Source organism: Erpetoichthys calabaricus, chromosome 1 (assembly GCF_900747795.2).
Source record: "Erpetoichthys calabaricus chromosome 1, fErpCal1.3, whole genome shotgun sequence".
Taxonomy (NCBI): domain Eukaryota; kingdom Metazoa; phylum Chordata; class Cladistia; order Polypteriformes; family Polypteridae; genus Erpetoichthys; species Erpetoichthys calabaricus.
In genome coordinates, this window is record NC_041394.2 from 240191518 (window position 1) to 240203846 (window position 12329).

Sequence of the window (12329 nt, forward strand, 5' to 3'; positions counted from 1 at the left end):
TTGAAGTTACTTCCACAAACCAATGACAATCAGGAATGCTGGCCACTGTAGGTCCTTGAATGCAGTCCATCATGATCATGATCATGGCTACACCATTTAAAGGCCAAGCACCAAGGGTTGTTTAAAAGCAGCTGATCTGACATTTTAACACTTCCCATACCCTGATATTTCCTATACAGTACAAAGGTTTGGACAGGAAAGGCAAGAAGTAATTGGACTCTACTGTCCTCTAGCAGTGGTCCTTCATATTTGCTACCCTCCAGGATATGTCTGTTGGGTTCAGCTGATATTGGTGTATAACAAGGAATATAAGGTTACTGACGATTATTTTTACATTCATTTTACATTGCCAATATTCAGTGGGTAGGACAGTAGGACCCAATAATGTGGAATGCAAGCCAGTTCAATGTAACCTGCTTCATAGCGCTAGAAAAAGCAATGGCTAAGTTAGAAGAGTATTTCAAATAAAAATCATGTAAAGGGTGAACAGGAGATTTAGAGCTGGCATTTGACATCACATGATCATGCTTGATTTCAAGTAAGGAAATTTCATCCACTTGCAGTAGCTTAGTTTTTGAGAGCCTGTGTCATAACCATTTTATTCCACATTCCAAAGTCAATTAACTCCAATTAATTAATTAAAATCCTAAATGACCTCATGGTGGGTGAGCATGTGTATACATTCTGTAATGGGCTGCTAACCAGTTCAAGGAAAATATTTTCCTTGTGTATTTTACTTCCTAGGTAAAGCAAGTGAAGGAAGGGAAAAAGAATTGTCAACATCAATGACATACAAATCTCAGAGTTTTAAATATTCCCAAATTCATACCAATCTATATTTTGACCTCTACCCTTTATCACTGGCCACCATGTATACTCATTTTAGGAAGTGTATTCCTCTTCACTTGGCGTCCTTGTCCCTAAGGCTACTGTGTTGAGCAAAGTTCACCTTTGAAAGCAGGATGTGAGTCTGACGCCGCTCACCCCATAGGTCTATTAAGATTGGTACTAGTAGGTTTCATAATTTCACTTTTGTGCAAACTGTGAGATTCGTTAACTTAGGAACTTTACCAGCAAATGTCTTTGTTTTGTTTTGTCACTTTGCTTGTCCAAAGGCTGTTGTGGAACAATGATTACTGTGGCCCTACTGTATGTCTGTATTTAATGTGTATCTTGGTGAGGCTCATATACTGTAAATAAACGTTCATGCAGTTGGTACTGTTAAGGTTTAACTAAAAGGAAAAATGAAGAAGGGTGAACTTCTGTGTTCAAAAATACTAACAAAACTCTTTCATTTTATAGATTTTAAATATAAACATTTTTATTGATCTTCATTTTGAATTTATACAAAGTATACAATCAGAATAAACAGAGTAAAATGGTCAAAAATATACGAAATCTGAAAAAAAATGACATCAAATAACAATACTTTAAAAATCTGTATAAAAATAAATTGCTTTGTAATAAGACATTATAAGTTAGTTCTTTGGTTTAATAAAGAAAAGTATACAAACATTGTCAGTTAAACACTGAACAGCCCTCATCCTTCACTGGTCAAGACCTCTTTACTGTGACTACTGCAGTGTCTAACTAGTTAGAATTACAGGAATGATTGCCTTGTGAGAATGGTACTGTACATGCTTGTCGTTGGTAAAACCACTCGAGGCAGCATAATATTGGCCATTAAGTCAATCACACTCTTCTTAATTTTGCGGGACATATTTCATGTTGTCTACAGATGTTAAATTCATTTTTGGCCAGACATCAAGCTAGTTTGGTTTTCTTTCTTTTCAGATGTGCCATTCCAAAACCACGGATATATAAGGGTACATCTTGATCTCATAAAAACAGGAAAAGGGTATTGCATATCTTTCACTTTGCTGTATTGGGACAGTGCTATGAGGACAGAGTGTGACCCTTGAGTGGCCTTACGATTTAGCTTGTTAATTTTTTCACACCAGGCCTATGTGCTTCTCCTGCCTTTACTAGAACAGATCCGGCTGATCAGGATTTCTGAATAGACCTGATTTATTGGCCCTTTGACGTGATAGGGTGACTTAGAAGAGGAAGGGAAGTCTTGAAATTGTGGCAGCTTGCTGAAACCCTTTGCAGGATATCGAGAGAACATGTATTGGCTATACAATGACACTTGTGGCAATGCAGACTTTGCTACCTGTGGAGGGAAAACAAAAAAAATGAAAATAGTTAGTTTAAATGGCATATTCTGGAGTTTCTTAAACACCATGGGTCAGTTGTAGTGCACCTGGGCTAGAACTGTGCTAGCACCATATCAAGGGAATGATCGTAAGGGCAAAGTGTTGTTGCCGTGAACAGCAGAAGGGAGTAATGAGCAAAACCAAAACCCCCAACTATCTTGAGACGTTTTTAAATACTAGCATGACCAATATTTTAGGCATGGAAAAAATGGGTGCCTGGTCACCCTAGTTTCATTGAATGATGCACCAGCATAAATGGAGCTTATCTTCAGTTAGTGCAATATTAAAAGAAACAAAAAGCATTATTTGGAGAGTAATGATGAGAACTTGTACACTTTACTGGTATCACATCTTGAGGAGCACTGCACTTTTTTGACTTGTTACAATCTCAAAGATAATACCAAAAATGTAGTTTTTTGATTTGTCAGCTATTCACATGACAGTAATAACCCTATAAACCCACGTCACGTCTTACTTACAAACAGTTTAAAACAAGTTCACGGACATCTAACCTTGCAGTTGTTGGAATGCTTTTGGCAGACACACTTTATGTGCTCCCACCTCTTAAAAATGTTATTCGTTTTAGATGGCACGTGAACGACTAAGCGAAGAAGAAAGAGCAGTGCATCAAAAAGAGACATGAAAGCATTGGAGAGAAAAGGCGGCAAAAAAGAATGCATAAAAGAACAATAATAATCTATGTGCAAATTCAGAAAATAAGGAAAGCAATAATCAGCCTGTATTGTAACTGAAAAGCTCGTAGATCAAATCGGGGTCAAAAATAAAAGACTTCATAATGACATTTAAAAACATTGGCGCGATACACATGCAGATTATGAAAGCAGTGGAAATCGAAAGGCTCAAAAAAAGTTGCGATACACATGCAGAAATAGGTAAAGAATATGAACGTAGGAAATTCGAAATATCAAAAAAGATAATAAAGATTGCATTAGCTCAAACAAATGGAAATTATTACTCTGTGAAATAACGGAACAGCAAAAAGAGATTGAATACATGGACTCATATATGTCAGAAGTATGTAGATATTGTAAGGCTTTAAAGTTTAAGTCGGAGACTTGTAGATCGGCTAATTCCTGTTGCCATCAGGGAAAAGTAGTGTTGCCTCCCAATTAAGTGGCGTATCTGCGAGAATTAAAAGATTTGTTGTTTGGTGAAAGTGAAATCCACAAACACTACAGGCAAAATATCCGAGTCTACAATAACCTTTTTGCGTTCACATCATTCAATGCTCAAAACGTAGATTTACACGATTCAGGACCATATGCTATGAGAATCTGTGGTCCCGCAACAATTAAAGCTATGACAAGTTTAATTTCGAAGACACCACAATTTGGGCAGGTGTATATTTATGATAACGGAGAAGCGATGCAACATAGAATCGAAAGAGTTAAATGAACGGACATCTTAGAAATTATACAGCCAATAATGGATACAAATCCCTACATCCAAAAGTATCACACTTTACACGAAATTTATCTGCAAAACAAAAAGAAATTTTCTTAGATTTCTATATGAATCCGAAAGATCACAGTCGCATTTATAATAAACCAACATGTGATGAATTGTCTGCAATAACAGTTTTGAAAGACTGAGATATCAAAGACAGAGTAGATATTCGTGTATATCCAAAAGCAAATCACGAATCGTCATTTCTGACAAATAAATCGCCACATGCAGATCCTTTGGTCTTTCCTTTGCTTTTCCCTGATGGCAAAACAGGATGGTCGTACAATATGACACACATGAATTATGATAAACGAATAACACCCACACAGTATTTCGGGTCAAAATTAGCGATACGCTCCAATGTATTTAGCCCACTTCTGTCATCTCAACATCTATCGCAACATTAAATTATTAATGTGTATCTAAAAGTCGAAGCAAATCGTCTTTTCTTTATTAAATCGAATCAAGCAAAACTTAGAATGGAACATATGCAAGGTCTCATTGATCACGTTCAAAATTCAAATATCAATAGTTCAAACAAATTCAAAATAGGTAAAGCAGTAATATTACCATCATCATATCAAGGTAGTCCAAGAGCATTGCAACAGTTATATCATGATGCAATGGCAATATCCGGAACTATTGGTCAGCCAGATTTATTTATTACAATGATGTGCAATCCATAATGGCAGGAAATCCATCTATTCTTGACAAAAATGCCACCAGCTACATCAGCTCTGGATATTCTGACTTTTGTAAGTAGATTGTTTTATCAGAAAGTCTTAGTTTTATTGAAAGAACTCGAAATGGTGTTCGGACAAATTGAAGCATACATTTACACGATTGAATTTCAAAAATGGGGTTTACCTCACATGGATTTTTGGTTACTTTGCAAAATAAATTATTAACTGCTGATGATGCAGATCGGTTTGTCTGTGCTGAAATTCCAAACAGAGAAACCTATCCTGAATTATGGTACAAAGTCATTAAACACATGTCTCACTGACCTCATTTAAAAGATTCAGTATGTTGGGACTCAAAAGAAAAAAAGTGTTTTAAGAAATTTCCAAAAGCGTTCATACAATCAACAGATATGAATAAAACTGCTTTCCTGATTATCGCAGAAGAGATAATTGTCACGAACAACACACATCACGGAAAGAAAGATGGTAAAGTTGTGATGATCGATAACTCAATGATTGTACCGTATAAACTGTATTTGCTCTAGTGATTCGATTGTCATATTAATGTCGAGTATTGTGCATCAGTTATGAGTATTAAGTACATCTACAATTTTATGCCCCTTCATTGGCTCAAGATGTCTTTCACTATGTCACTTATACATAGTACGCAGTTAGAGTCTAAGAGTGGCTAGTACACAGCAGAACTGCATGCCACAACAGTGCTAAACCTGACAAATAGTCTTATTATACCTACTAAAAGAAGATCATCTCAGGATGATCCTTTGCTTAATGTACACTGCAACTGACCCAGTAAGCTGAAGAATTGAAAAAATCTAAAAAATGGGCCAGTGTACCATACCATTACCAGTGTAATTCTTTACTGTGTAGCTGAGAAAGAAAATGTCCTGTTAAATATTATTTTCCCATATCACTTCATTGAGGATGAATAATTTTTATTGATAATGGGAACTGCTAAACTAAACAAATCAAAATTCTCCACTTTCTTGGATTACATTTTTCTGCTCATTTAGAGCATTATGCTATCTTTGATCCTTCTGTAAATGCAACAGACTTTATAAGCCATCTATTTTAATATATTGGTGGAAAGAAGAAATTCAATATTCCCCATTGGAATGAAATGTAAACCATCATTACTGAAATAACAAACAAATGAGAATAAACAAAACAATACAACAGGGAAGCAATAACAACTGTGAACATTATCAACAATGGTCCTTCAGTATTGTTCCTGGCCCATGGTGCAAAGACCTAACTAGCCTCTGGATCTAAAGTTGTGGGATGTTATCCAGTCCTGTAGAAGGACCTAACAATTTCCTAGTTGTTGCCAGGAAAAGCTTCATGTCTTCAGATGTTGAAAGTCAGGAAAACTTGAACCTCCTTCACTCCAGACCAAGTCAGCAGCTGGACACTCGCATTAGTTCTTCTGGATACTGGTGACCACAGCAGCCACAATATGTGTGGTCTGGCATTGTTCTGCTGTAAGATTATGCAGGAGGTGTTAACGAGAGTGTCTCTGACATGTTGCCTTGCTCTAGTCCAGTATAACATTGAGCCAGTCCCTCATTGTCCTGTCACTTATGTGGGTATTCTTCTGGCAGTTTCATTAAAAGTATGGGTGGCGGATATGAAACAACCTTTTGGATGGCCCACTCTAGTGTGTTCGATGAGAAGCAAATCGATGTTGGATGTTCATCAGTCCTGCTGATAACGTGCCTGTAGTTGGTCACAGTGTCAATCTTGGTACATGACCTGCCTGCAACAGGTAAAATGTCTTCTCTCTCCCTTGTATCTGGTGAATTGCAAGGCATTATGGATACACAGAAAACTGACCTAGTGTAGTCTTTTCCCTGCTGTGATCTCAATTTTGAATTTGGGCTTTTTTTCAAAGTGACCTGATCATTGTCCTACCTTGACTTTTTGGTTAACAGTGCACCTACCAAGCATTTGAGTATTTGTCAAGTTGCAATGCCTCACTGCACACAGTGTCTTTCTGAAAGAGTTAAAACAAGCTTATGTAGTTTGGCAAAAAATGTAAGCTATACCTATAATTTTGTCTGAATTGTTTGAACTAAACTGCCTGAGATATTAAGACTTAAGTCATGGTGACAATTAAGCAAAGGTTTTTAACAAATAAAGTGAATAAAAAAGGATGACATTGCAGAAAAATGCAGAAAACCACACGTTTGGCACATTGTAGTGTTTATCAAGTATTGCAGTGTCTTCTCATATTTTGGTAACTTTTATACTACTGAAGTCATGGAATTAAATACCCTTGCTGACATCATGTTTTATAAGCTGAAGTGTTGCATAAGAATGATGCTTAAAAAAATGCTGTCATCTGGTATCCATTTAAGGGCATTTTTCCTGATTTAACTTACTATTTTTATTTTTGACTATTCACCTCTTCTATTGACTTTGCTTTTCAATTAAAATTTTGAGCTATATTGCTTGATTAATCCCAGTCGTACAGTTTACCTTCTGATTCTCTGATCACACTGTTTTTATAAGACAGATGTCGTGATTCTAGACCTCGGCTGTAAAGGAGTAATGCTGGAGGGCTGATGAGGATGCAGGTTTTTTTTTTCCAGCCACTTTCTTGATTAGCAAGTAATTTCTGCTTCTAATGTAACATATTAATTTTGGCTTAGTTTTAAGTGACTTGCTTCTTACAATTCAGAATGCTTAAATTGAGGCTCTCAAACTCATTAAGAGTCATATTTTTGGTCCAAACAATTTCTTAATCAGATGCCATTTTTTGATATTAATTAAACCCATTATTTAACTCGTTGGCTTGTTAGTGCTCTCATTCTGCCACACCATACATTTCTAAAACAGTTCATTTTCTTTTTTCTGAGAGCTCCTCTAGAATGTTTTCTGGACCAGAGCAGATCAGTATTCCTTAGACCTTTACTGTATTGATTCACATATTTTATTCATCCATCCATCCATTATGCAACCTGCTATAACCTAACTACAGGGTCACGAGGGTCTGCTAGAGCCAATCCCAGCCAACACAGGGCGCAAGGCAGGAAACAAACCCCGGGCAGGGCGCCAGCCCACCGCAGCACATATTTTATTGAAACAGATATTCTATTATGGATACACAGGTGCAAATGTAATGAAGCTAATTGGTCATCTGGAAATGACGATTAAGTGCTCTGAGTGTTAGGAATGGAATCACATTGCATCACATCTCATCACATCTTTTCCTGGTGGGGGTCACAGTGATGTTAAGAATCATCCATTTCAAATCAAGGCATGCCGTCTGTTCCATTAGCTGCAGTAATTGGTCAGTAATTAAGAAAATGGCTGGAACAAAAACTTGCCACTACTGTAGCGCTCCTCCATGCTTTGTCCTTTATTTATCAAGCATCATTACAGTAGGAAAACAGTCCTAACTAGCTCAAAAATGTCAGCGATGCAAATATGGTTCTACTCTTAAGAGTAAGAGTAAAAGCATTTTATCAAGTTTCGTAACTTCTAACTTCACTAGAAAAGAGCTTGTGAATTGTCCTGACTCTGTAGGAACTGCTTGAAGATGGTGATCAGGCATATTTTTTTTGATTTGATACAGTTTATTAATGTCTGAGAGGAAATGGTCTTTTTGCATGACCTTTGGGGGTCAGATTGTACAGCACCCGTGGAGCAATTTTCAGGTTAAGAGAGATCATTATGTATATCCCAAGAAAGGCAGAATGTTTTGGAAACACTGGACAAAATTGAAATCGTAAAAAGACTGATTTGACAGAGAGATGGAATAACATTTGTAACTAATCTTGTATGTTACATCTACATAGAGAATCTATTCACTGTTTGCTAAAAAGAAAGTGTTGGTAACATCACATGTAAAATGAGGCTTTGCAATAGTGACGATTTAGGTTTGTCACAACCAACGATTTCTCAAATTTTGCACCAAAGTTTGAATGCCCTCGCAATGCATGAGGTAATTTACAGATTCATACATTTTTCCCCTCCATGTGAGGTAATGTTAAAGCCAGCTGCATTCATGCAAGTCAGCACACACATAAAGATAATTGCCTCAATTATGGATGAGCACGCAAATGTAAATTGCAAGTGATATCACAGTATTGATACATAAAGTAGGTGCTCATGGATGAAAACTGTACTGTATTAGGCTGCATATTACCCCGAAGACAGGCGGAGCAGATTGGGTGATGGAGAGCGATAGGTCATTGCAGGTACGCTGAGCTCCACATTCCATGAACCCCTGCAACATTCTCGTTCAAGAAAGCAGGAGGAGACTCCCAGAGTTTTGCAGAAAATAAGGGAAAATCATGGAGAGAGGCACAGCATGGCACGTTGGAATATGATTGGGAACAGTAGAAGAGTAAACGTGACACCATAAGAACATGAGTAATTTGACAAACAAGTCAAATTCAGTCCATCAAGCCCATTTGTTTAGCTACTAACTAAGCTATCCTAATTTTTCATCCAGATTCTTCTTAAATGTTGTCAAGCTTTCTGCTTCAACTGCATGTCTGTGTAGTTTGTTCCAGAGTTCCACAACTCTTTGCATAAATCTATCCGTCCTGCATTTATTTTTAAATGCACTTCCCTTTAATTTCCACTGTAGTCCTTGAAGACGTGATTCACCTTTACACCAAAAGAATGTTGCTGGATCTACTTTATCAATGCCTTTGACGATTTTAAATACCTGGATTTGGTTCCCATGCAGTCTCCTCTGCCCAAGCTTAAACAGGTTTAATTCTCGGAGTCTGTCAGAGTCCATAAGTTCTGGGATGCACTTGGTTGCTCTCCTCTGCACAGCTTCAAGTGCCACTATGTCTTTCTTGTACTGTGGTGACAAGAACTGCACACAAAACTTAAGATGTGGTCTTACTAATGCATCTTTACTAGCAGCGCCATGGCTAATTTCATTAACTGTTACTTTACAGGGCATATCCTCTAGCTATAACAGTGGGAAGATGATTTTTCTGAAAGTACAGCTGTGGATCATTCATTGTTAAACATGCTTGTCATCAAGCTTTACTCTGAGTCAACATGTATATCTTTATCTTTCCATCTCAGTGCTCATTACAGTATTATTCTTGAAATTGTTGCGAAGTGGCAAAAATTACACACAGCTTAGAAAAATATGGTACCTTACGATGTTTTCCTTCTTGTTCTTTGAATATTATTATTATTATTATTATTAATATACTTTTTGTGTTAGTGTCAGAAAACTATAAAGCATCATCATGAGTACCATGTTGCATAAATCATGATGTCATTTATTCTCAAACATAAACTCCTACTTCTAGCTGTGGGATGCTTCACAACTACTTCTCATGTCCTGCTTTAGGGCAGACAAATTCTTATACTAGCTAGACCTTTAGTGCAATTCCTAGAAGTAATGTTGAGATACTTAATAAATGTGGGCACTGATCTGAGTTAAACATGTCTGTCTTAGACCATTTATATACAGTAAGTCCAAAGCGTAATTTTAATGTGTGCTGCTCAACTTCAAAGCAAGAAGTGATCAAATAACACATTTCTGCAGTGATAATACTTAGGAGCTGTTGATAATCCCAGTTTTTTTTATTTTTTTACCAGTGATGCTAATGGGTAGCACAGTTTTACAGCAGTTCATGGTACTGCCTCATTACTTCAAGGAAATGGTTTCAAGTGTCATCTTGGTCACTGTCTGAAGACTGCATGATCACCCTGTGTCTGAATGGAGTTTTTTCCCAGGTACTGTAGTTTCTCTACAACTTCCAAAAGGCGTATTGATTAGGTCAACTATTGCCTCTAAATTGACCCAGTGTGAGTGAGTGGGAACTGGAATGAGTGGGTTTGAAATTGTAATGGATGGTTAATGTCCACGGTGGTCTTGAGTGTTCAATTTTTAATCTCCCTTTTCCTGGTTGTGTTGGACGGCTGGGGCCCTTATCTGGCCATGATGCTCCAACAACGGATGGACTGGGCGAGAGTGTGTTTTCTGGACAATTTTTCTCCTGGACCGATAGAGGGCAGCCCTCTCGCTTGCAGCGGGACTATGGGTTTGGAGCAATGAAGCTCAACCCTACTGGGGCCTGTGGCCACTGCCAAGCAGCATCTGGATGTTTACAGGGCCCTGTTTGGCAGCACTTCTGCCACACCAGGAAGTACTGCCAGAAAAAGGTTGTTGGGCACCTGGAGTCCATCCGGGAGCCCTATAAAAGGGGCTAGTTTCCATTACTCAAGGGCTAGAGTTGGGAGGAAGAAGGACAAAGCCTGTAAGGAGGAGTGGAGGCAAGAAGGACTGGAAGCGAGAAAGACAGTGTTTTGGTGGTGTGAACATTGTACTCTTATAGGGAGCGAAGGAAGCACTTTCTCATCTGTACATGCTGTGTGGAGAAACTTGTGTCCTGCCTGTTTGTGTTGGGTCAGCGCAGCTGTACGCACTGTCTAAACTTCTAACAATGTTCATTTCATTGGGTACTATATTTGAGGAGCAGTTGTTTGGGGGATAGGTTGTAGCAAGGCTGGACCCTGCCGCTTTACTCAACATTTCCCATATAATGCACTATTTATCCTATATAATCATTTCCTCTGTAGGTAGAAGGAGTGTGGGGAAGCATAAACCTATTTTAACTGTATTTCAGAAAATACAGTAAAACTTTTATTACTTTTTCTGAAGTACCAGAATCATTTATAGCAGCTTAAATGTGGATAACATATAAGCCACTAGAAAGTAAGGGGTAAGAAGATAATTCAGACAGAATACTTTCCATGATATCAGTGAGCCACATCTAAGCCAGACTGGATGTTTTGGCACACTACTAGCATTTAAGTGCTATCAAAGTGCAATCAGACTAAGATCAGATCAATAAATGCAGCAAAGTGCTTCACAGACTGAGGATCTGGGCCATCTGCTACCAACATGCACATTCCTAAAGCTGGAAACCAGAAGGGCACTAAAGTGAAGTCCCATTTAAATGTAATTTTCTTCTTAGACCTTGGAATGCAATCTGTTAATATTTTTTTTTCTCCCCCACCCCAGCCAACCACCGTAATATACTGTCCACCTTTTATGTGACTTGGTAAAGTAGTACAAGTACAAAAATGTATCATTACATACAAAATAAAGAAAATTATCCCAGCAAGATTGTGTCTTTGTGATGGCTAAACTACGTGGTTCCATTCCATTCACAAGTTTACCTCATGGAAGTGGCAGGCACACCTTCCCTGAAGAAACTCTTTGTAGCGACCCATTGTAATGCTGAAGGTATCAATAACCTCATATCCATTTCCTTTTGCTGCATCAAGTATTCTTCCATTTTCCTGAAAAAGATCTTGTACAGCCTCCTGCAATGAAAAAAGCAAGCAGTGTTGTCAGTGCGCTGTTTTCCTGGTCAGGGCTGTATGGATCTGAAGGCTTGTGGGCTGTGTAAAGAAATGTTGTCTAAACCAGAAGGTTGCCAGTTTAGTTACCACTTCTAACATTGTGTGAACCTAATCGAGTCACTTAAACTGCTTGTGGTACAACTTTTCAAAAATAAAATTAGTTAAGAACATAAGAAATTTAACAAGTGAGAGGAGACACAGTCTATCAAGCTTGTCTATTCATCTAATAGCTAAGCTGTTCCAATTTTTCATCCAGATACTTCTTAAAGGTTGTCAAGGTTTCTGCTTCAACTACAGGACTTTTGTTTGTTTGTTCCATATTCCCACAACTTTAGTCCTAAGTGCACATCCCCTTAATTTACACTGGTGTTCTTGAGTATCTGATTCATAGTTAAGTTGAAAGAATTCTGCTGGAGTTGTTATTAAAAGCATAATCATGAGCATATATGTCCATGGACAAATAGATGGTTTGGTGAGATAAAATATACCTGGAAAAAAACAGCCAGTGCCAAGCAACAGGTTGCATCTTCTTCTTTTTTTTTGGATTCATCTGCTTAGGTTTTGCTTTTGCTTTTATACCACTTAGCTATAGGAT

General features: G+C 37.7%; 1 protein-coding gene across 1 annotated transcript in view; it reads right to left on the minus strand.

Annotated features, from left to right (window-relative positions):
• Positions 1 to 1345: 1345 nt before the first annotated feature.
• cped1 (cadherin-like and PC-esterase domain containing 1) overlaps positions 1346 to 12329 on the minus strand; it is a 329222-nt gene continuing 318238 nt past the window's right edge. Inside the window, exons 20-21 of the mRNA XM_028813109.2 lie at positions 11549 to 11695; positions 1346 to 2173 (exon numbers count right to left, since the gene is read on the minus strand). Coding sequence (XP_028668942.1) covers positions 1964 to 2173; positions 11549 to 11695 — 357 coding nt within the window. The 3' untranslated portion in view covers positions 1346 to 1963. The remainder of the gene's footprint in view (positions 2174 to 11548; positions 11696 to 12329) is intronic.